At 40.5% G+C, this 26753-nt stretch overlaps 1 protein-coding gene across 1 annotated transcript in view; it reads left to right on the top strand.

Moving 5' to 3' along the window:
• Positions 1 to 11407, top strand: part of LOC118421167 (transmembrane channel-like protein 3) — a 17773-nt gene extending 6366 nt beyond the window's left edge. The window contains exons 7-23 of the mRNA XM_035828328.1: positions 77 to 92; positions 219 to 358; positions 1737 to 1884; positions 2407 to 2450; positions 2679 to 2690; positions 3046 to 3196; positions 3549 to 3728; positions 3960 to 4016; positions 4352 to 4516; positions 5078 to 5206; positions 5774 to 5841; positions 5957 to 6196; positions 8180 to 8305; positions 8645 to 8723; positions 9131 to 9351; positions 9835 to 10101; positions 11251 to 11407. Coding sequence (XP_035684221.1) covers positions 77 to 92; positions 219 to 358; positions 1737 to 1884; positions 2407 to 2450; positions 2679 to 2690; positions 3046 to 3196; positions 3549 to 3728; positions 3960 to 4016; positions 4352 to 4516; positions 5078 to 5206; positions 5774 to 5841; positions 5957 to 6196; positions 8180 to 8305; positions 8645 to 8723; positions 9131 to 9351; positions 9835 to 10101; positions 11251 to 11407 — 2200 coding nt within the window. The remainder of the gene's footprint in view (positions 1 to 76; positions 93 to 218; positions 359 to 1736; positions 1885 to 2406; positions 2451 to 2678; positions 2691 to 3045; positions 3197 to 3548; positions 3729 to 3959; positions 4017 to 4351; positions 4517 to 5077; positions 5207 to 5773; positions 5842 to 5956; positions 6197 to 8179; positions 8306 to 8644; positions 8724 to 9130; positions 9352 to 9834; positions 10102 to 11250) is intronic.
• Positions 11408 to 26753: the final 15346 nt, after the last annotated feature.

Below are 26753 nucleotides of genomic sequence, written 5' to 3'. Positions count from 1 at the left end.
TACATGGTCCTTTTATCAGTACATTTTTTTTCTTCTTTTGCTTATTGTGTAATTGATATACAATACATAACGTTAGTAAACTATATACGTGTGTCAGGTCGTACTATTGACCACTTATACCTTTATATCAATAATTCATAGATTGTCTTCATTCATTTTGTTTCAAATACATCGTTAAAATAAACTAACTATGGTTATCATTACCCTTGCTATTTCAGGGCTATCTGAAGTTCTCCGTGCTGTTCTACGGTTACTATAGTAACCAGAAGTCCATCGGCAGTGGGTACCAGCTACCGCTGGCGTATTTCCTGACGGGGATAGGCATGTTTGTCTACAGCTTCGTCGTCATTCTCAGAAAGTCAGTTCCACACTTCATGTTTATCCCAGGTTTATATAAAAAGCGTTGTCTATATACTAGTGAATTAATGTGATATTGGGGTGCTATCACAATTTTTCTGTAGTAGACACAAATCTAGACCGGATTTTTTTTTGCTAGCAAAATAATGTGATAGATCGTTGCTATATCATTTTTTCACTAATACAACACATTGTGTCTATTAGTGAAAAAATGTGATAGCACCCCTCTATCACATTATTTCACTAATAAGAGGAAAATAATTGTTATCTAAATGTGAAATTATGTCATATCATTGTGACAACCATTATTACGTGTAAAAGTAGTTAACACGGTTTTCGACTGAAAAAAAAAACTTATTAAGTAGACAATGCTGACGAGAATTCGTCCAGAACACAGAGGTCGAATCCGTTTATGTGTCATCTATATTGTGCCCTTGGGAATCCTTACGAAATCTACTTAACAAGTGTTCCCTCAATTCCGTTTCCATTTTTTTCTAAATCATGTTCGTAGGGCCTGATGTTACCATCATGGTGATGAAGAGCGGCCCATAGCGATACCTGTAGCAGCATCTCTTCTCCCTAAGTCAGAAACATCAAGCTTCAAGCAAGCTTGACTTCACTGACTCAATAGGCGAAGCAGGGGTTACGAGGCTCCTCGGGAAATTCCCTACCCCATTTTGGCCGTACATCGCACCATCGCACATGTGGCGGGTTCTTTTACGTGCCCGGGGTGTGGCTCCACCCCCGGGACCTCCATTTAACGTCCTATCCGAGGGACGACTCATTTTCACTTGAGTAAAGTGAGGAAAGTCGTGTAAAGTGCCTTTCCCAAGGGCACAAGACCGGCAACACGGCAGGCGGATTCGAACCGGCGACCTCTCGGTCACGGGCCGAATACACTACCACTGTGCTACGCGGCCCCACAAATAATGCTGCTTTATTGAAAAGAGTAGGGGTCTTTTCCAATGTGAGTGGATCAAACACTACAGTCATTTGGCTGCACCTGGGGCAATTACTAACATATTGAGGCCGAATCGCAGCCGCTCCAGACCCTCGAGATCTAGCTTCGCCTATTGTAAGCTCCTCACAAATCAGCCCCTGGCTGCAAAGACAGAGTAGTCGGCCCACCAAACAATGAAGTTATAAAAATGATAACATAAATGTGATGCGTAAAATCTAAGAAGTAATTTAGACACTTAATGAACAACATTCAGATATAGGGAACGGCATGTGCATGTATGTATATTTCAGTTATTATATTAAGACCTTCAATTGACCAACTCATTAGCACGTAAATGCTTCCCTTTGCTCTTTTACCAGTCAGAATCACTGGTTAACGCTGTCTGGATAAGCAAAGTATCCTTTCCTGTGATCTACAGAATGGCGAAGAACTCCCGCATGGCGAAGCTGTCCACTGAAGATGACCAGTTCACGTTCTGCTGGAAGGTGTTCTGTGGCTGGGATTACCTCATCGGACAGTCAGACACCGCTGATAACAAATTTGCTGCCATCTCAACTGGAATCAGGGTGACAAATATTCCTTTGTCTTAGATATCATATATTATATATGATTATTGGTCGTTATTGTCTTTGTCATACATTTCAAATAGCCTATAGCCTAAGATAGGTATTCCCTATAAAAACATGTAATCAGATACAACATGTACAAAGGCCCATAGTGACAACAGCAAATGGGTTTGCGTAGGCGGTGAAAACTATCGTTGTAGGCCATTGTAAGCTATTGTTATTGTGGTATCGCACTGCACATGCGGCACCTGTGTGGCACTGCGGGGTTCGAAAAATGCTCAACGAGTTTTAGAGATAAAGAATGAGTTTTCTTACGTTTTTTTTTTAAATTTACTTTGTTGTGTTCTCAGTCATACTTTTGTGTATTACGCAATATCTAAATTATAACAAATCAGTGTCAAATCCCACAGTGCCGCACCAGTTCCCCAAGTGCAGTGAGATATTATGGCTTTATGACTGGCATTTTCTGATTGTAATCTAAGTATTGCCGTAATGTAATCGCTGCTTTTTGCCCCCAAACAGGAGGCCATTCTTGAAGAAGAGGAAAAGAATAAAGACGAAAGAAGGTCTCGTAGAATAATGCTGCTTTATGATAATGCTAACACGCTCCTTTGAATCATTCACTGTTTTTAATACAAGCAATTTGATTAATAGATTGATTGATCTTTCTCTCCTCTTTATGAATTATGATTGATGGATTAATTGATTCATTGATTAATCATTGGACTTTGACTTTGATATGAATTGATGTACTTTTCTTTCCCTTTGCCCGACCATGCGTTGAAACCGTCCAGTATGAAGGAAAAGTAAGTTATAATTCCCACGCGTCTTATCTTCTAACACTTCTATATCTTGGCGCCTGGCTAGCATCATCACTGCCATGATCAAGCGTCAATTTGAGAGGACTTTTTCATTGGAACTCTAAATGTCCGTTTCTTTATCATTGGAAGCTTGTAAGAAATCTTAAGCGTATATCATGGTTACAAAACAAAACGAGCAAGCTTGAGATCAACATAAAGATAAAGCATTCTCTCTGGCTATACAAAACGCAATGGCAGTCTACAATCCTTTTGTCTGAAAGTACAAGCACTACTTCGATAGGATGGTTACCTGTAATTTAGGCTCAGCGAAGTAGAAATGTTTGTCTGATTTTTGCTTTAGATGCCTGATCCTGATCCTCCGGATCCTGGCTAACTTCATGATCATGATCCTACTCGCTGGAAGCGGCTACGCGATCCAGCTGGTGGTGGAGAGATCCGAGCAGTTCGAGAAGATGGATCAGGCGCTCCTCAACTGGTGGGAACAGAATGAGGTAATCATGCATGTTAGCAAGATGCTATTGGCCAATCAGGAGCTCCCATTTGATATTGATTATGAAGCCGTAATTTCATTGGCTACCCACCAAGCATTGTTATTCTGTTTGTTTGTACCATTACATTATGAGGGTGCGCACTTTTCACTTGGTGGTTTATTCGATGGTTATAGGAACTGGGCAGGCAATATGTCATCACGTTCACCTGATGTGAATATACTGAGGTGATGATATATCATAAGTCTGATGACTTATCTTCCTCTGTTTTTGCAAAGAAATATATAATGAATTCCCAACTAAGTACCAGGTTTCTAATAGCAAAACTTCAATTATGTGTCTTTTCATCGTATAGGTTTCCATAGTAGTGTCGATCATCACCATAGTGTTCCCTGTGTTCTTCGACCTGATTGGTCAGATGGAGAAGTACCATCCCCGCGTCATGCTACAGTGGCAACTGGCCAGGATCATGGTCCTGAACTTGGGTAACCTCTACACGCTGATGATTGCACTCTTCAAGAAGGTCAACAACCTGGTGAGTGTTTATAAATCTGTAGGTTTACTTCAGTTTTAAAATTCTACAAAGCATATTTTATACATGATAATCTTCGATAAGATACAAAAACACTAGTTGTTTTGTTTACAAATTTACTTTACACAGTGCCAAGAGGTTGAGAAATCTTGATATTTGTGAAATGATGGCGGTTTCTGTTAATATAAAATTCCTATGATTTTGTCCATAATCATGCTGTTTTGCAACACTTAGGCCGAAGAGGCAAGAAAAGCAAGGGTGGCTCTGGACACTTTGCACCAGGTGTCCGAGGTAGGTAAAACTCTTTACGTGTGTCTTTCTCGAACATCATTTTGACTAAGATAGCGATTGTATTTGGTTAATATCGCAATCTAAAGCTACCTTGATACAAGAGTAAAAGAAGCTATCGACATCAGGACGCACCGATTTTCATTGAACCGGGACTGGGGCCGCTACCAGCTACCAGCTACCAACCACCCTTGACCCATTGAGGGCGTCACACTCCCCGAAAGTTACGCGACATTAGTGACCATTCTGGTCCTCGGTTATCCTGAGAAACACCAGGGGGCTGACTGAAAGTTCTTGTATGGGTATTTTTATGGTAACGGGTATATTTTTATTGTCAGAACGCCAGCTGGGCTCTCCAGAACGTGACGGCATCAGGTATGATTCAGGAGATCCTACAGCTTGACGAGCACATGCTGGAGAGCACGAACGACACGCAGGTGGTGGACGCTCTCACCAGACTGGCTGGGATCAAGGAGCAATGCTGGGAAACAATCGTGGGGCAGGTCTGTGAAGATCTATGATCATGATTGTCGTGAATGATATTCGTTAAGCCATATCACAGTTCAGAGTGCGCATGTGCATCGTGATGCATTATGGTCTGGGTTAAAGTTCAATCTCGCTACTCTGCAAGCAGAGGTTAGGTTCTGGCTGTTTTCTTCACGTTTTTCTTCGTCTTTTTATCGGGCTTTCTATTCTGTAATGTTTCTTGACGTCCGTCGGCGTGCTCTACTTTAAAAAGACTAAAAAAATTCATAAAACAGGCGGAGCATACCCTCTGCTTGGAGAGTACAATCTCGCTTGGTCTATTCTATTGGTGCAGTTTTAATAGAATCTATGGTCGTTTGGCCAATGATGACTTGGCCGTTTTTCGCATTCACTATCACTGTTCAATGTCGTTGTCTTTTAACCGAGTTTCTAATACTTCATCCGTCCTTTGGACATGGAACTAATCTATCTTTCTCACGAAGATCCCATCTACTGTTTTGCCGTACGGGAATGTGGTCAGGCAATAGAGATAATTTAGAACAAACCTTTGAGAAAGTTTCCATCCTATTCATCTACAGGAGATGTACAAATTGTCCGTCTTTGACATGATCGCCACCTTGGTGACTACCATCATAGTGGACTTCCTCCGCGGACTGTTTGTGAGGTTTGCTAACTATTGTTGGTGCTGGGACCTGGAAGCCAAAATTGTAAGTAAAGCCATGTAATAAGATACATTTTATCTAATTCATTATGATACAATTTTAAACTTGAATCTTATAACCGTACACCAGAATAAAGCGCTTACCAACAATCTATCGATCAGACCTATGATCATTTTCAAGTTGTAATGACCCAAAGCATATGTCACAACTCCAGACTGGAATTGTGACGTCAGCAATGGGTCAAAGGTGCTTGGAAGTCGGTATTGTCCTGAATTAATATAATTCAGTTAACAACGGCTGTTACTATTGAAACTACACTCGGAAATCCTGAAAGAGATCAACTTAGATAATGAAAGCCCATAGCCGGCTTGAACTGGGACGGCGGCAGGTATCGACTTCTGTACACATTTGATTCACTCCTGACGTCACACATTCGGAAGGGCAATGCCAATCAGGAAAATGGGTCAAATGCCTGAAGAAGGCTACCGGATACAGTTAAAACTTCATTTTGTGTTGTATAAAGATGAACATTGCAAACAACTCAAGTTATGGGCAATACCATGGAAGGCATAATAGAAGATTCATACTTGGATTTATATTCCTCCATTCCAGCCCGGCTATGGCGAGTTCGGCGTTGCTGAGAATGTGCTACACCTCATCTACAATCAAGGGATGATCTGGTAAACTTGATTCGAATTTCTTGCTCAGTCAATACGATCTCTTATCATTTGAGTATTGGCGGTATGCGAAGGCCATTGTTGAATATTTTCATAACTGTCGTTCCTTCATCAACAGGATGGGGGCGTTTTTCGCGCCTTGCCTGCCTGTCCTGAACGTGCTGAAGTTGATAGCGCTGATGTACCTGCGCAGCTGGGCAGTCATCATGTGTAACACTCCTCACCAGCGGGTCTTCCGCGCCTCCAGGTCCAACAACTTCTACTTCGTCCTGCTGCTCATCATGTTGTTCCTGAGCATGCTCCCCACGGGCTACGTCATGGTGTCTATAGAACCTTCCAGGAACTGTGGACCGTTTAGGTAAACACTATCAACTATTGCCATTGAACCTTCCAGGAATTGTGGGCCGTTCAGATAAACATTGTCAACTTATCACTATATACATAGAACCTTCCAGGAACTGCGGGCCGTTTATGTAAACACCGTACTATAGAACCTTCCAGGAACTGTGGACCGTTCAGGTAAAAACTATCACTTGTCACTATAAAACCTTCGAGGAACTGTGGACCGTTCAGGTAAACACTATCACTTATCACTATAGAACCTTCCAGGAACCGTGGTCCATTTAGGTAAACAATATCTACTTATCACTATTTATAGAACATTCCTGGAACTGTGGACTGTTCAGGTAAACACTGCCGACTTATCACTATAGAACCCTTCAGAAACTATGGACCGTTCATGTAAACACTGTCAACTTACGACTTTACAATCTTCCCCGGCCAGGAACTGTGGATCGTTCAGGTAAACACTATCAACTTATCACTATAGAACATTTCAGGAACTGTGGACCGTTTAGGTACTGAATGCTATCTACTCATCAATATTGAACCTTCCAGGAACTGTGGACCGTTCAGGTAAACACTATCAACTTATCACTATAGAACATTCCAGGAATTGTAGACCGTTAAGCTAAACAATATCTACTTATCACTATTTATAGAACATTCCTGGAACTGTGGACTGTTCAGGTAAACACTGCCGACTTATCACTATAGAACCCTTCAGAAACTATGGACCGTTCATGTAGACACTGTCAACTTACGACTTTACAATCTTCCCCGGCCAGGAACTGTGGATCGTTCAGGTAAACACTATCAACTTATCACTATAGAACATTTCAGGAACTGTGGACCGTTTAGGTAAAAACTATCACTTATCACTATTGAACCTTCCAGGAACTGTGGACCGTTCAGGTAAACACTATCAACTTATCACTATAGAACATTCCAGGAATTGTAGACCGTTAAGCTAAACACTATCGACTTATCACTATAGAACATTCCAGGAACTATGGACCGTTCATGTAAACACTGTCAACTTACGACTTTACAATCTTCCCCGGCCAGGAACTGTGGATCGTTCAGGTAAACACTATCAACTTATCACTATAGAACATTCCAAGAACTGTGGACCGTTCAGGTAAACACTATCAACTTATCACTATAGAACATTCCAGGAACTGTGGACCGTTCAGGTAAACACTATCAACTTATCACTCTAGAACATTCCAGGAACTGTGGACCGTTCAGGTAAACACTATCAACTTATCACTCTAGAACATTCCAGGAACTGTGGACCGTTCAGGTAAACACTATCAACTTATCACTATAGAACATTCCAGGAATTGTAGACCGTTTAGGTAAACATTATCAACTTATCACTATAGAGCATTCCATAAACTGTGGACCGTTTAGGTAACCGCTTTCAACATATCACTATAGAACCTTCCAGGAACTGTGGACCATTCAGGTAAACACTATTTACTTATCACTATAGAACCTTCCAGGAACTGAGGACCGTTTAGGTAAACACTATCTACTTATAATTATCACTATAGAACATTTCAGGAACTGTGGACCGATCAGCTAAACACTATCGACTTATCACTATTATATGGATCCTTCCAGGAATTGTGGACATTTTAGATAAGCACTATACTATTTACTTATCACTATAGAACATCCCAGGAACTGTGGACCGTTTAGGTAAACACTATCAACTTATCACTATAGAACCTTCCAGAAACTGTTCCAGGTAAACACTATTAACTTACCACTATAGAACCTTCCAAGAACTGTGGACCGTTCAGGTAAACACAATCAGCTTATCACTATAGAACCTTCCAGGAACTGTATGCCGTTTAGGTAACGCTGTCGACTTGTTGCTATAGAGAAAAGTAGAAGAATGACTACCATAACGTTTACAGGTCTTTTGGCTTTGTCAAAAGAACGTTGTAACACATTATAGTTTTCCCAGTATTTGTATGATATCTATTTTCAGTGGCCGGCGGCGCATGTTTGACATCATCCCAGACACGGTACAGGAACAGTTCCCGGCCTGGCTCACCACTGTCCTCAGCTACATGAGCACTGCTGGGGTCATACTGCCCGTCTTCATGCTACTCGTGTGAGTAAAGTTAGCTCAACATTCACCTTACTTCAATGTTCGTGCTTTTGTATATTTTTGTGCATTTTCGATGGGTGCTGCAACGCCATAAATGGCGTAGTGGAAGTAGGAGTTGAAACAACTACAAGATTGTCCCTCTTGACTTTTTGTTCGTAAATTTGAATCTGTAGATGTTGCTTTCGCAGAAGTGAATACGTAGTAGCCATAACAAGGAGGTAGTTTGACTTAGTCGTGTCAGTGATTTACTTTCAGCTATACTGACGATATATTGTTAGCGCATCATTGTTGTCAAATTTCCGTTTTTAAGTTAAAGGGAATATTTCATTCTGTGTCATCTAGAATGGCGATATACTACCTACAATCTTTGGTTCGATCGTACAAAGAGGCCAACAACGATCTAAGGATACAACTGCAATACGTAAGTCTTAAGGTGGCATCTTACTGCACTTGCGGCACCGGTACGGCATTGCTGGGCTCGTTCACTACGGCACTGTTGTGGTATTTTCGCCGATTTTTTTAATAATTCAGATATTGCGTAATGCGTAAAAGTATGACTTAAGAGAAGAAAAATACACAAAACAACCGAAAATTCTTTCTATGTCTGAAATTCGTTGAGTAATCTTTTAAATCCCGTAGTGCCGCATCGGTGCCCCAAGTGCAGTGCCTTGGCTCCAATTTTGATATTATGGAAATCATGAATACATTCCTTTGTCTAACGTTAAGTCAGTTGTCAAAAATAACTAATGTCACGGTTAAGATCGTACAATGTGGAAAATAAGACCTGTTGTTTTAGTTAATTGTTTTTGGATGTTTCTTCAACTTCAGGAAAGGACAGAAGGAAAAAAGAAAGTTTACGAAATGTCGGCGGCTAAGAACGACCAGAGCGACGGCTCTGGCTCCAGCCACGTCAGGTCCCGACACAAGGCTCAGGTCCCTAACGGCCGCCTTCCCCCGGGAACACCACTGCCGAGGTTCGGGCCCAAGGCCGGGTCCCGAGGGCCCGGAGGGTCTGTCGGGTTCCAACGGGCGTTCTCTCCACAAGTCAGGTCTGTTGGCAATACTGATTGTGTATTGTACAGTCACGGATCGTGTGTGTGATTAATATGTATACCTTTAACATGGCCACACTTTCCAGCACCGAATAAATGTAAAGTTTCGATATTGTTTTTACCATAAATGTTGGATAATGATTCCATTGATTAATTTTTCTTAAGAAAGTAAAAAGTAAATTTTTTTTTGTTAAAAGACTCTGAGGAATGTTACTAAATCGATAGTTGTCACAATTTCTGCATGCGAACGGAGCAACTTTGGTCCCTGGCCAACTCAGTTTTCGGGAACAAATTTGAATCGGAACCACAAAAACAAAAACAATAAGTCAGGTTAAACAAACAAACAAACGAACACACAAACCTAAAACGATACTTCCGTTTTCGGTAAGGTAATGCGTCAAAACCAACATGAAATGGGGCCTTCTGATTGGTCGACTTTGCCTGGCTATATGATAATAATCTTCATCACGTGTTGCACAGGTTCCTTCCCGTGCGGCAGTACGTCAACCCGTACGAAGGCGTGATCCTGACCCCCCACCACCAGCAGATGGTACAGTCCCAGCCGCACCAGCGGTTCCGCCGCCTGCAGTACACCCCCCAGCCCGGCACCAGGCTCGTGGCCGTCCCCATGGGACACACGGCGGGCAGGGGCACACAACCGCACCAACAACCGCACCAACAACCGCACCAACAACCGCATCCTCAATCTCACCCACAACCGCCCCCTGGCGGATTCGGACAGCAAAGGCAAGTTTGAATGAGAGTTAGGCCATGATGATTTGATTATATGGATGACATGCTTTAGGAATGATGCTAGCGTGCCAATAAAAGTTGGGCAAAAAAAAGTTGCCTTCGTTGTGAAAAATAGATGGTCAGGATGGTTTAACAAATGAGTAAAAACACAGGGTTTGGTATGTAATAGTATTCATTTTTTCTTTCACGTTTCTTCTTTGACCTCTGAAATGGCCGTGTTTGGCATTCTAAGACATTAGTATCCGTTTTACGACATTTTTTGCAATCTACGATAAATATATATGCTCGTTTTACAGCTGCTTCGTATGATTTACAGTATGGTTGGAAACTTTTTTTTTCCTTTGGAAACGGCAAAAAATTGATGCGCATGCGGATGCCATCCATATAATCAAATCAACATGGCCTTATATCACTCGCAACCCAGTCGTCCGTCCAGTCTTCCCTTATGTAGACCAATGCGAAAGCAGTTTTCACTTTTCCCCGCTCTGCCCTAACTACACCCAACAGGAAACTACGTTCATTAAAAAGACTGATGAAAGGATCCGTGCTATTTCTGTGTTGTTTTTTTTTTTTTTTTTTTGTAATCTATTGTTTGTTGTTTGATGTTGTTTGAATAAAGAAAATAGCTGACAAATTTTGTCGGGGACACGAAGTATCTGTCAGATTTGTTTTACTTCTAAGAGGATCTTCTTTTCTTATCAGGATTATAAAAGGATCTTCTTTTCTTATCAAATTAATCTTACCCTATGTCCAAACATGTTTCACAGATTTCAAACGCTTTCAATGAAACAAATTTGCCAATATCACCCTATTCGTCTCAAGGGGCTTGAAAACCTTTTGTTTTATAGATATTATTTCATTTTTACATAATTTTCCTTAACGAATTGGGGACGGTAGTTATGTGACATTTTAGTTAGTAGTTTTTGAAAGTTTAATCTTGCCAGATACTAAGTATTTACTGATATAAAAGCACCAAATCCCGATCAGCAGGAAATAAGTACACTGCAGAACAGTGCGACTGTTCCCTGGTTTGTATCGCGCCCCTAGCGGCAAGCTAGTGTTTGTGTTATAGATTCCATCCACTGAGTTCACGGTTTGGTTCCGAATTCCATGACGAGTGTTTTAACATTTCGTTTTCCTCAGGAGAATGACGACAGGGAGGCTTTCCGCACGAGGAGCGGCTTCCATTCTCGTTCCCGAGGGCTATCAGTTGGTACAGGTCCATGCGGACGCTGGAGACGAGGCTGCCTCCTCCCAGGAGACCTCATTCGTAGACGAGGACTTCGACAGCATCGGTTAGACTTCCAAATCGCGCCCCTAGCGGTCTGTGTGGGAGATGCAGCGAGGGATTGCGTACCACAGGCTACTACTAGACTTTAAGGGCTCAGATCATGAGAAACTTTGGCGCGTGACGTTTTAAGTATTTGAGTGTCTGTTTGCTTGTACATTGCATTGAGGTAATTTCTTCTAACTTGTACCGTTACATGTCGTTTTGCACTGTTCCGCTAGGCGTGCTGTCTTGTCAATCTTCTTACAAGATGATATGTGTTTTATAATTGAAATTAACACAACTACTGTCATAAACTATCATATATTATTATTATAAAATATCAGCAAAGTGTTTTTTTATAAAATCGTAAAGAAAAACAACAGAAGATATCCGCCTCAATTCGAAGAATTCGCCTCAATTCGAATTAGTGTACGCGTGTCAGTTCTCGAAGTAATTTCTTGACATTGTTCTTTGTGTATATTACAGATTAAATAGACGCATGAGAAATGTAAATAAAACTGGTGGCAATATAAAAAACGAATATGAGTGATATTTCTGAAGTTATTGGAATGTGGTCGAAAAACTATGTTATTTCAGAGGATATTGCATTTTTCTATCGAAGATAAATGAAGATTTGAGTGACCCAAATTCCATCCGCAATATTGAAACGATCCCAAATAAGAGGCAGCTTGTGTGTGTGTGTGTGTGTGTGTACTTGACTGTGTGTTTGTGTGTGTGTGTGCGCTCACGTATGACTGTGAGTGTGTATGTACGCACTAATATTGCTGTCCATTGATCTGTGAATTGACCGTGGCACAAACCTTATGTGGAAGGGGTCCTTCAAGATTTTTCGTATAGAATTAAGTACACTTTACGCTTTACTTATAGGGCTCCGTATATATCCTAGCATATGGTATAACATGTAACACCGTGGCCACAAATGTGTTTATTGTAGGTCAAATTTGGTGCATATCAATGTGTCACGAACCAGCATAATTGTCACATAAATATAGCTGATATCAACGCCCGCCCGACTGGTAACGTGAAATACTTGAAGTTTGGATAGACGACTTATTCTACTACCTCTGAACTTCCTATAACTTACTTCCACAGTGTAACCTTTACGGCCACACAGTCTTCCCACTTTTGTGTGTATTACAAAGTAAATAGACGCACGAGAAATTCGATGAAATAGCGCTTTGGCGGCAATATCAACGATGAATTTGGATTGATATTTGCATCTTTCCAGCCACGTCCTGCCACTCTACTTCCTGCCACACACGATCTTCTTCTTCCCACTCTACATCCTGCCTCTCTACTCCCTGTCACTCTACTTCACATCCACTTCCTGCCTCTCTACTTCCTACCACTCTACTTCACATCCACTTCCTGTCATTCTACTTCCTGCCACTCTACTTCCCACCCACTTCCTACCACTCCACTTCCTACCACTCTACTTCACACCCACTTCCTGCCACTCTACTTCCTACCACTCTACTTCACATCCACTTCCTGCCTGTCTACTTCCTGCCACTCTACTTCCCACCTACTTCCTGTCACTCTACTTCCTACCACTCTACTTCACATCCACTTCCTGCCTGTCTACTTCCTGCCACTCTACTTCCCACCTACTTCCTGTCACTCTACTTCCTACCACTCTACTTTCCACCCACTTCCTGTCATTCTACCTCCTACCACTCTACTTCCCACCTACTTCCTGTCACTCTATTTCCTACCACTCTACTTCCCACCCACTTCCTGTCATTCTACCTCCTACCACTCTACTTCCCACCTACTTCCTGTCATTCTACTTCCTGCCAATCTACTTCCCACCCGCATCCTGCCACTCTATAAGAACGCAAACGTCCCCACACCAAAATCTTCTGCGTACACGGAGGAAAATATGGATAGATCCCTTAGAAATGAAAAGGGATGGATGCGAGACTAGCACATCTGAATGTTGATTCCTTACTTCAGACACCATCAGATTTCCGAGCGTACACCCGTAATTGTATTTAGGCCATTCCACGGCAAAATTCATCATCATCCCCGACAAGAGATGTTCCCATCCGGCCCGAGCTGGAGTCCAATTACGGATATTATTACCCTCTAATGCCCCGTTTTACTTAGAATCAATCTGGAGCCTAACGATCACAGCAAGGAGAGGAAGACCAAAAATCGATATCGTCTGTAGATAAGAAACAACCTGGCTTGCTGACAGCGAATCCGGCCGTTTATCACTATATAGAATACAAAGGAAAAGACGCATCTGTTCATATCATGTATGGCCACTTATGAGCTGGATTATGAGAAGTACAGTGATTTTCGTTATGATGAGGTTGCTTGATGACATGCATTGTATCTCATTTCTGTCTGGATATAACTTTGATTCCAGTGATTTTCGATAGAAGAGTTGTTGCCTTCCTTCGGCAAAAGTGTACAAATATTGCAATGTGTAATGGTTATCGTAAATCAAAATAAACTGGCGGTTTGGCACGCCAGCTTAACTTTGACACCACAGACGAAGAATATGTCTCTGTTCCCGGTTGTTTTCAACTCCACGATCAAGCATATAGTACCTACATGTTAGCCTAAGAAAGGGAGATGAAATTTACGGATTCATGTTGTTCAAAAATTCATAGTATACAGTCGAACAACTGTTATGTTATACTTTCTGAAATAAAGTTCTCATAATCTGTCTATCTATTTCTCGTAACACAAAAGTAGTGCAAAGTACTAGTTGCAAAAACAGTTCGCCAATCGTAAAGGTGTGTTTCCTGGTAGCTAAATCCTTTTAGTAGATAGCGTCTGACCTCTTGTCGCCCAAATATGTCATACAAATGCGGGATAATGTCACAAAAACCCTCCACTACATGAGGTTCACACATGATGTATTGACCCGCGTAATCGAAAATCAATTTCCCGAAAACGCGTATTTATGAGGGCATGGTAAAAAAAGTCTTTCGCAAGTGCACACGAGTACCGTAAATCGTCACCATTGCACCCTTAGGATTTAGCGTAATGTTATTGAGGCTTTACGCCTGCGAGGTTCCTTTATTAGAGGAAATTATATATCGGAGATGAAGAAGGCGTTCGCTGTGTAGTTTAGAATTACAACAAAGTAGCGAACATTCCAAACCCATTGCGCAGCAAACGAAGAATTATATTCATTAAACTCCAGGGACAGGCAAACATCACAAAATATGTAAGAACGTGCCAGGCCATATGTAGACACCTGTTTTATTGATATAGTAAAGGCGTATAATAAAGTCATCGCTGTAGCGAAATAAAAGCATATGTCGCACAATGAAGTTTATTAGATGTGAAAAACAGCAGTTGCGATCAATTACACGGGCGCAGGTGGCATTCGACACGGCGGTGGTCAGACTGGCAGCCTCCAGTGACTCTAATCAGATTGCTACACTTCCGTACAGCACAGAACAAATCATCGCAAGGTGCTAGATGTGTATGGCACACAAAGGGGACATACACTAATCTCCAAGCAAATCCTACGGTAGCCTAACATAGTATAAAAAGCTGCCAGAGGACTGAAGCCGGCCTAGGTGTGTGTTTGGCTACCGGTGTAGCCTGTAGATTAGGCAAACACCAGCTTGTTGTTATTGCTTGTCGCCTTTCTGTAATAACACACCACTAGGTGTGGCTTATTACCTAGTACCTCCTTTATACGTCGATGAAGGATAAACAACTAGATAAACAATAAGATAAGCCAAGAAGACACTGTTACTCAAGCAACTGGATATGCTTTTGGAAACGGTCAAACGTTTTAGATGGCATCCACCATCTTTCGTCAGTGACACTGAAGTGACCTGGGAGAAACTGTTTTTTTATACCCTAACTATGAACATAAAAGAGCTGACGACATATTTGGATGTCCTGTCCAATAGTGTATTAGGATACTTGAAGAATTCCAAGTCAATGGGTTGGCTTTGGTCCAGTGTTGTAGAGAGAAGGGATAACTCATAGCTACTCTAATATAGTAGAGATTGTTTCGTGTAGCAAACAGCATCTAATGTCTTTCGTCAGTGACTGGACTTGACTCTATATTCGCCTTCACCATCACGAATTCAAGTGCATTTGTTATTCTTATGGGCCTAAATGATATATACCTCTGAGATATTGATCTTAGTATATTTGCCTAAACCTACCAGTGCAACAGGAGTCTTCGTCATGCGGCCTTGAGTCAACTTCCTGTGATTAGGTTTCGTGGAAAGCGACAGACAAATGTTCCGGAAGTTAATAGACGATATAGCATAAATCTTTGTACGTACGTTCTTCAAATAAATACTTCCGACTGAATTCAGGAGATTGCCCATTATTCTTTGGGCTCAGATTCAGGCAAGGCTTCTATGCTTTATCCATGTGTCATTCACACTGACTCGATAAGTGTATTGCACAATGATTTTTTGTCAACTGTAGCCATTTTGAAAATTGGGTTGGTGAATGGAATGTATTTAGTTGTCGACAGATCGAAGGACACTGAAGCAAACATCGATATCATTTAACATCGAGTTTGTTCCAAAATACTATATCTTTGATTTTTCCATGTCATTGAACAATAAATAGTACAGGTATGTTTGTACCAGTACTGCTGACGGACGTAATAAAATATGATCCACCAAATGACAATCCACTAAGTCCAATAACTAGAGCTGAAAAGTAGCAAATTCTCGTTGTGTTTAAACATTTCCACCTTAGAGCACTTGATCTTTCTATCTTTAAAAGAGGGATTCGCTATGTCTAAGTAAAGATTGTAACGGTCTTAATGGCAAAATCTTGAGCATGTCCTTGAGCTGAGGCACTCAAGACGGGTCTCTATCGACCAATCATAGATTATCTTTAGAGAAAAGATAGTCCCTTATTCGGTACATCATACAGTTGCCGCAGGTGCAGTATCTCCAATATGTGTAGCATTACATTTTGGGTGATCAGCTGGCATTGAGCGTGGTATTGAGCGCCCCCCTGTTGGTGGGGTTCAACAAGCTCTATTATCCACGGCATCGTTGTCTCGGTTCACTGGCTGCAGCCAGATATCTGTGTCAAAACAATTGTTCGTGTGAAATATTGATATCTCAATCTTAATATCGAATTTCTGCATGGAACTCGTCGACAGAAAGGTTGCGAACTGAATAGGCGTTGACCTTTTAATTGACCTCTTAGTTGACACCGGAGACATTTGACCTCGTGCACTTTCTAGACTGCCTCCGCGAGAGTATTTAGGGAGAGAGCTTTGGCTTTGTAAGGGGCTTTGAATGGTCAGACTCACATAGCAATAAATTACCGTTGAAATTCAAATTACAAATTACAACGGTTTGGAGCTCAGTCTTTTGGTCCCACTCTATATGAGGGTGGTCTGAAGTGGATAATGCTATTGGGCAGGTTACCGACGGTTACACGTTCAGATGCGGGAAGGGTTGGATACTATAATAGTAATCGACGGTTGTACCAGGGCCACCACGAGAAATACACGGAGAATCAGGTACGTGCATTTTTACTTCAGGTCTTGGAAATTTTCATACGACACAGCAAGGGATGCTAGCTTTGCGCATGCAAGACAACAGTTACTTCAGCAACTGGATAGGATTTGGAAGCAGCCAGAAGTTTTGATACATTTGCTTCATCAATCAGGCAGGTTCTTTGACTGCAGTCACCTAAGTATAGAAACTTCAGTGTTATAGTATTATTATGAAATAATGTTAAACGTCATCAAGTCACCATGATAATAGTTGTCATTGAAATATTTAAGTCATTCGAGAACATAGTTATTCAAATCCGGGCATAAATCCTGCAAATCGGCAAAGCGAAATTGGACACTGCTTGTTATCTAAGCGGTGGTTATATTTGCTATAGCTAAACTGCTCTAGAATCATTATTTGTTATGAATAAGTCAAAGCTTATGTTCCGTCAAATCTTATACGTAATTTCATGATAGAATTATGTACATGTATCGGTGACAGTTTGAACTGCAGGAGATTTTCCGATTTCATAAATCAGCAAGTCACACCGAATCCTGAATGTGTTGTAATTTCTATTTGCATCAATTTTTTCATTATTGATTACATGGATTATGAGTGGGTCATACAAAATGTACATCATCACATTTATCCATCTGTAGATTTTTACCAGGGCGGCTATCTCTCTAAGTTAACAGGGTTTTTTTTTTCAAAGTCCCTGGGCACACTACCTGCAAATGTACACAAGGCAAAACATTTAAAGATTTGTACATCAAATACCATAACCATTATCCATAACTGGCTTGCTAAAGGGGATACTTGACATGAAAGGGAACGGGAAATTTATCCCATGACTTTTCATTTTAGATTGGGATGCTTTGAGCCATTTCAAGATACCCTGATGGAATAAACTACCTGGAGCAAAACTTACCTCCATTCCCGAGTGACCCATTAAAAATACACCTGCTGTTAAAAATCTTCAAAGAATCTACTTCTTTAGATCTTCCATCACTGTACGTTTTAACGGTCCCCATGACACCAATAAGCAGTATGCTTCTGATCAGCAGATCTCTATCTGCATTTCTGAAGTCTATACATATTTTACCATTGAATGCCACGTCATGTGAAACCTCGAATATCCCCTTTACCATACACCGGTGCTACAAAGGAAAGGTAGTTACTTTCCCTTGACTATGAAATCCCATCCGAGTAAGTGTAGCAAGGTCAAGATCAAACGCCAACGCAATACTCCTGGAGGTGTTATATACACGTGAGAATTGAACAGGTCCAATTTTCACCATTCCCAGAATTGGACTTGTTCCACTCACAGTAGTCTGGAGGAAAATATTGCAAACTAGGAGGGAATATTTTTTCCCGAAGTCTGTACCATCACGCCAAGCTATTAATCAATGTGACACATTACTGTCGTTTAAACACAGTGGCGTTCTGTCGTAAAACCAGTGATATTACTAGACTGCAATCAAACGGAACGTGCACGTGTTCTGCTAGCACATTTATTCTGTGGATGTGAAGGCCACTGCGTACACTACACGTATTGTACTGTATCATTCGGAATGTCTTGAATTGTAGCTTAAAGTTTCTAAATTATGTGTTGTCTTTCAATCTATTGTAGAAGCATTCCGTTAGGATATTTTTTTCAATGTGAGGTCAGTATCTTCCACCATGCACACTATCAGCGTTAGCGTTTTGTCCAAAACTTACACTCGTTTTGTGATTACGTGTTTTTACTAAATGGTCACCACGTAAATAAGACCCAAAGGATGCTTAAAGTTGTAACCCGAAGGCCGCTTGATATCATTTTTACCATGTGAAATTGTTAATACAAAAAAGCAAGCAGACACATGACAGATAGTACATGGTGTATTGAAGCAACATGTAGCTCCATTTGATTATCATGTAAACCATATTTTACCAAAAGTATCACTTAAATCACATTGTGTTTCTACCGTCTATGTAGTGGGGTATAATCGTTGGTGGTTTTAAACTATAACTCTTTTAAATCATGGGGTGTCATAATCCCAACTATTAGTCTTCATAAAAATAATATGTGCTTATATGTAGCTCTATTGTAAACTTACTACAGTATCAGAATAAAATTTTAGGGCCTATAAAATAATGATAATGTCAGACATTTATGTTGTTTGGCATTAAGATTATTATTGCGATTGTTTAGGCGCTTATGAATCAGTGATCTCATAAAATTTTGGGTAATATAACGTTTATGATGATGATCATTAAGTAACATGTTACATGCAGAGATGCATTTATAGCATTTATGTTCTAAGTCTCATTCCGTCTCTTACATATATATTACATGTATACAACGAGAGGCTTACCATTAGTATAGTGTTGCTTAAGGTACTTATTTCTTATGATACTCTAATCTTACGTGCGTGGGGTAGCATCACCCTTGCGTATTCCTGATAAGCATTCCTTCCGAGTCCCGTAGCTTTAAATGCCAACCTTTATCACAACACCGTGGCAAGGTGCGTGCGATTTATGTAGCCGTTACAAGTACTACCTTACTAAAGGTCACTAGGGGACATACGACCAACTTTACTTCGAACAACTTCAAGAAGAAAAGTTGTACGTCTACGAGTGGATTCCAAATGGTACATGAATAATTCTTAAATTTGGATTGTGAAATGTAATTAAGACGTTCGCCTTGGGTCCCATAGACATGATGTATTTTTTTGCCGTACCTGTAATCGTCTATTGATTGGGGAATCTTGAGGGACAACTTCGTAGACATACGCCAGGGGTAGATTCTATTTTCTTGCAAACTTGCAAGGCATTTCTGTAATGATTTAGAAATCGTCTTAGCTAATTCGATATTCTAGCAAGGAACCAACGTTTCGGTGACCGTCTGTCACCTTCTTTAAGAGAATAAAGCAATGGTTGTGTAAAAATTTTCCTAAAAGCACCAAATTTGGCACAAACGTGGTTTCATGTATTCTAAACAAGTAAAGATATGAAGCTATCTCAATTATGCCCAGAATCGATTTTCTGGCATTTTGGAAAATATTCATAATATCTTTTTTTTTGGGGGGGGGGGGTGCTTTTGTACTCTAGTATTGAAATCAAATGAACAGAAAATTTGGCATCACAGCATTTCATTCACACATTTCACGTACATTACTTCCAAATTATCTATGCGGGGATATCTTGCTATTTACAGGCTCAAAACGTATACCTTTGCCCCTTTGTCCTGGTAGAATTTGTCTCGTTTTGTCCACAACGAAGATTTCATCTAATTTAGAATGAGTAATAACAAAATATTAGTAGTTACTTCGAAAGATTACAGGTAAGGAAGGCAATCACGGGAAGAGTGTACTAAAACACTGAAGTGTGGTTTCGAACTCTCACATTTCGAATCCTATCATGGGTGGCCCTTGAGTGAATGTTAACAGTAGGCGACGTTCCTTGATGCGTTATATCTTATGCATTGTTTTACAATATATAGCGTAATAGCACTCACGGGGGCAAGTATTCTGCCGAACAGGCCCAATAAATAGTTACTTCACATTGAGGAAATACCTTTATCCAAAGGCTGCTTTGAATACAAGGTAACGTCAAACTAAGACCAGAACTTTCTAAAGTTAAAGTTATTCTTAAACACTTTGAATTATTGAATCGTCTTTTGTTTGTGAAATGTTACTACCAGTAGAAAGATGCTTGTTATTTCTTTAAAAGATATCTTTGCTGTTGCATTGACAAAGTTGTAACCGTACCTTTCTATGGGTGCTTAGAATCGGATTCGATGTTAAAATAATGCATTATTTCTATTCAATTATTAGGACATGACAAATGCGAAAGGTTGGGGCAAAAATCACAGTGAATATGTATAAGTACTGCCACGCAATGGCATGGATAGTGTTAAGGTCCTATGAGTTTTACCGTTAGTACTACAACTGTTACGAAGAGAATAGATCAGTGGAAAATTAACTCCTCTAAATCGAACACAGCAACCGTGCAGGCCAGTCCGTAACCCATAATTTACCGGTAGATTAACCTCCAATCAAGATTCAGAGTGGTTGACCTTCGGGTCAATGCGTTTCTTTGTGCTACACTAACCGAAAATTAGCTTCTATGTCTGAACAACTACCTTTCACGATTAGTCATCCCTCTACCTTTCTTTACTCGCATAGATAATGAACACTTATGTGGTATCTCACTGCACTTCAAGCACCGGTGCGGCACTGCGGGGTTCGAAAGATTACTCAACGAATTTCAGAGATAAAGAGCTAATTTTCTTAGATTTCGTGTATTTTGTCGTCTTCTATGTCATACTTTTAAGTATTACGCAATACTTAAATCTAAATTTATTTCTAAAAAATCGGCGAAAATAACACAACAGTGCCGCAGTGAACTAACTCGACAGTGCCGCATAGGTACCCCAAGTGAGGTAAGATATCACCTTTTGGTAGTCAAGCAGATGTTGATGTAATAAATAATTGTCGGTATTTTTTGTGCATACTGTGCCGCTTTTGGGATGTTAACATGCAAGAGTAAGTATGCTTGAATGACAACAACAGGTATAATTGTGGAGAATGAAAGTATATTGTTAAGGCAACATATCGACAATTAGGAGCACGTGACAACCAACTGTCAGATGTATGATGACACAACACATTATTTTGATTTAACTTATAATGTGCACGTAAGGTACATATTCGGTGATTGCATGTATATGAAATTCAAAATTAAGACAATGTCAATGCTATGATCTACCTTTCATAGAACTGTTTTGTTTAATTCCTAGACAATATATTGATTCAAATGAATAAAATTGACAATATTAGAGCATCGAATGTGTCTGGAACTAAAAGTGGTAAATCACTGCACTTGCGTCAAGCTTGCGTCACTGCGTGCTTTGTTCATTGCTTCGCTTTTGTTATTTTCACCGATTTTCTACAATTTAGATAAGAATCTAGAAAGTTGTATGACTTAAAAGACGACAAGATACACAAAAAGTAAGAACATTCGTTCTTTATCTTAAAATTCGTTGAGTATCTTTCGAACCCCGCAGTGAGGCAAGCGTGACGCAAGTGCAGTGAGAGTGCACCTTTAGGCCTCTAGTTACATACAATGAGTATATTCATTGAAAGTTGGACCCACGCCCAGTGAAACGGCGTTTCCACAGAAGGTACCTGGCACGTTTTACGAGATAATCAATGATACGAAATGTATGTCAGTACTGTTGAAAGATGTGTCGCAATGTAGAATTGGTCTGGACCCTGAAAACGTGTGTCTACGGCTGATACCACTGTCTAGGATATACTGAACACCATTCTCAGAGTAAAGGTGGTATTTCACTGCACCTGGGGCACCAGTACGGCACTGCGGGGTTCGAAAGATTGCTCAAAGAATTTCAGAGATAAAACTTTAAAAGATTAATTTTCTTACGTTTTGTGCATTTTGTTGTCTTCTAAGTCATGCTTTAACGCATTACACAAAATCTAGTTTATCAAAAAATCGGCGAAAATAACACAACAGTGCCGCAGTGAACGAACCCCGCAGTACTGCATTAGTGCCCCAAGTGCAGTGAGATACCACCTTTACATAATCTAGATTACGTTTGTTCCTAAAAGAAATCATTGCGCGAAATCTTGAATCCATTCCAATATTAATTTGGCAATGACATGATTGCTATGGTGATGCTACCATATTTGTCTTAATTGGTATTCAACTGAACTTTACTCAATTGTTTTAAATGTTAATTATCATAACCGATGATAATTACTAAGCATGTGTATTTTTGTTCCACACGATTCAAATGCATACTTCCACACAGCATCTACAGGTTTGACAAAAATGATAGCACGTGTTAATTCCCACACCAGCATTAGGTATCATTTATTTAGCTATGAATGTGATTTTATAAAATTTCTGGCGCTAGTCGATTCAATTTCCATCTGCGTATGACCTGTAATTCATATACCGCACCATGCTATAATGTTGTGCGCTTGTACATGCATTTTACGACGTTTTGGTAGAAAGTCAATCCATTCTTCCATGGCCACCCGAAATGCTTGACTTACTTCCTGGGTAAGTGGCGTTGCTCGTACACAGTATTAAGGTAATTTGTCTCCAAAGTGGGCGGAAAGGTGGTATCTCACTGCGCTTGGGGCACCGGTGTGGCACTGCGGGGTTCGTCCAATGCAACACTGTTGTGTTATTTTCGCCAAATTTTTTATAACATTGATGTTGCGTAATACGTAAAAGTATGACTTAGAAGACAATAAAATACACAAAACGTTATTCATCTCTGAACTTCGTTGAGTAGTATTTCGAACCCCGCAGTGCCGCACTGATGCCCCAAGTGCAGTGAGATATCACCGGAATGTAGAATTTTATTGCACAAGAAAATTCACGAGAGAAACAGAATGAGTCCAGATAGTCTGGTGACGTGGACGGATGGTATGATATTTGAGGTAAGGCCAGTGTAAAAAGTTTCTCTTTGTGATGCATTATACGGCAATAGGAAGCAAGGCTACATGTATATTATGTAGAATACACGGAACTAGTTGGAACTAACATTTGTTTGTTTGTTTGTTTGATCTTTATTTATAAAAAAAGACACAATTCGACCTGTTGACCCTTTTTCATCGAGGTCATGAGGGACGAGGTAAGGGTCAGGCAAAAATGCAACAAAGATACAGATTAAATGGCTAAAATCCTCAAAAATCCACAAACATATATCGTTTTACATATTGGTGTTGATGGCACATAACCTCAACGTTTATGTATATGCTTATATATTTTCGCCTTGAAGAGAGAAATACGTTTGACGCGGTACTAGTATTAAAGTTGCGCTATAGATCCAATTTGTAAACTTCCTATCCAGACAGTAAGACAGTAGTATACCTTACTGAACCTAAATTGGGCAGACTAGACAGACTTTAGGAGGCGTGCCTAGACGTCTTGCAAGTCCGGGAGGATAGGGAAAATGATACTGTCGCCTGACGGTCCCTAAGGCCTACCTTACGAAGATGTAAGAATCAAGTAGCTAGGATTTGTCGGAGCGAGGACGCGTTGTTTTTGTCCATGTCCATATTTTGTGTCTGTCTGGTTTATGGTGGTATCTCGCTGCACTTGGGGCACCGGTGCGGCACTGCGGGGTTCGAAAGATTACTGAACGGATTTCAGAGATAAAGAACGAATGTTCTTACGTTTTATGTATTTTGTTGTCGTCTAAGTCATACTTTTACGTATTACGCAATGTCTAAACTATGAACAATCGGCGAAAATTACACAACAGTGCCGGCATGAATTGAACCCCACAATGCCGCAACGGTGCCCTAAGTGCAGTGAGATGCCACCTTAAGGTACAAATGAAAAGAATGCTATTGTCATCAGCAATGTTTTACAACTTCAATGTCATGAATCAAATATCTTCCATACTTAGCGCCACCTAGTGGGTGTCAAGATGTCTTATTAGACGACGCAAAAGCAACGCGGGATGCTGGTGTTGATTACATCGTAGCAAGTCATTATCGTTTGTTATAAGCACCCAGTCTTCTATCTAGATCAACTGCTATATATATGTCTACCGTTTCTTCCCCATTACACTTCTGGGGTTAGCAGTGGTATCTCTTACTATTGTCTTAGGCCACAGCAGGTAAATTCTATGGATGATATCTTTTGTAGACTCCAAGTTCAATTCGAGAGGGCATAGAAATGAAATGGAAGAGAATATTGTTATTGATAAGTATCCTGGCCTTGTCCAATTCCATTTGTATTGTCTCTGCTAGGCTTTTGTGATAGCCACAAGCTAGTTGGGCAGTCCTGGATGTGCGTATTGAACAACCAAACCAATGGATACATAAACAAAAGGGCAAGAAACTATGTTTCCAAAATATACGCCAAGTATTTTATTTCTTTATTCAAGAGGTGCACAAAGTGACACTAGTTAGCGTGGTAGCCTGGTATCACTTACCACGTTGACAACGTATGATGTCATCCATAAAATTCACTTGCTTTGGCCTTATTGAGTCTTATAAATAACCTGTAACGTTGGCATACTTTTGACTGATAACTCCGGTAGACACACATGGAGAGCTATGCAAACTTCGCACATATTCTCCCCGACAATAGCTATTTGTCTCCCGGTCATGCGAAGCCTCTATAATGGACAGTCACCACGCGGAATTACTACACACAGAACCCAACTTTCATTAAGCAAACATAATCCATTTCCAACAGAGAAAGTATTACCCCAGGGAGGTCTACCATATTTCTTAGCAGTAGATCAAAAGGTGTGTGCACTTAGTACACATTAAGTCATAGCGATATTGAAAACAATATGATTTATTAAAACATGTTTGCGTAAGACTCTTAAGGTGCATTTTCACCGCACTTGCGTCAAGCTTGCGTCACTGCGGTGTTCATTCACTGCGTCACTGTTTTGTTATTTTCTCCGATTTTTTATAATTTAGATATTGTGTAATACGTAAAAGTATGACCTAGAAGACGACAAAATACACAACAAGTAAGAAAATTCGTCCTTTATTTCTGAAATTCGTTTAGTATCTTTCGGACTCCGCAGTGACGCAAGTGCAGTGAGAGTGCACCTTAAGATATATGCTATGTTTACATACTGCTTCAGTGTAGGGACTGCAAAAATGATTTGGCGTAAAATGACACGTTCTACATTTTCCTGCTATATTGAATTTGCAAGAAAATAAATGGATACAATGGACGTGAAATACATCACAGTGTAGAGTAATCTGGGGGTTTTCTGAATGCGGTTGTTTCATTTTACCCTAAGTCAAAATGAAGAGTTGACGTGAAGTGCAAATTCCTTTGTTGTAGATACAACACTCGATAAGGACTGTGTCTGTGTCTTCGCCACTGCTTTGCGGACACTACTGGCCATGTGATGTTATCGGAAGCCGGATAACGTATGTTCTGTGCTGTAAACCACACGGTAAGGCCGTTGGACGTCAGTAGAGGCTTGAAACATGCGTGTCCATCGATAACTCTGTCCATACAACGTGTGTATGTAGAACTGGACGATTAGGTACACTTTGCAGCAGACCGATGCCTGATGCGATTAGTATCAACATCGTGAACACAGGTGAATAGGTACGTACACGCTTTTGTCACATGTAATACCTGAACTTAGCGATGTCGGCTATTCTTAATCTTAGAAGTACATGTATTTGTTTTGTGCGGCAACATCATTTACTTGAACTGTTGAAGAATCTATAGTCTATACAGTATACCGCACAAGGGGCATCAACTATATGATAACAATACTGCAGAATGGACATCATGGAATGGAGGGGGGGTGTACGTGGGAAGAAATGGACTTGTGTGCTAGGTCTTTAAACTCACAGTGTGCTAGGGCTTTAAACTCACAGTTAAAACAAGGGGGTAGGTGGATAGAATACAGAACATTAGTTTCGCAGTGGTCCTTTATATAATAGTTTGCGGCGTTGCGGTCATTGGGAAAACTGCGAACATAAAAACCATCGCGAAAATTTCTTAATTTACAGTACTCGTTATTCAAACATATTTCTGCGGCACAATCGTTTGATTTTCTAAAAATTGATACGTCTAGCTTATCTCTTTCACGGAATATATATGTATCAGTATCACAGTATTGATTCTGCTTGAAATACATTGTCAATGTTTCTTAGAGCAAGTCAGATCCTAATCCACTACTGCAAATGCAGAAACTTTCGCGGTGGGTTAATGTTCGCGGTTTTTGGCGGGGGCCGCTTTCACCGCGAACTTTAAAACCACCCACCAAATATTTTTCCATGGGCAGTGAAGAGACTAACGTAACGGTGCATTGGTGGCTACCGCCGAAACTTAAAAACCCCCCGGCGAAAAAGCCCTTTTTTCTCCGCTACCCGCGAAAATTAAAATCCCCCGCC

Source organism: Branchiostoma floridae, chromosome 8, assembly GCF_000003815.2.
Source record: "Branchiostoma floridae strain S238N-H82 chromosome 8, Bfl_VNyyK, whole genome shotgun sequence".
Lineage (NCBI taxonomy): Eukaryota > Metazoa > Chordata > Leptocardii > Amphioxiformes > Branchiostomatidae > Branchiostoma > Branchiostoma floridae.
This window is presented reverse-complemented; position numbering and strand designations above follow the sequence as displayed.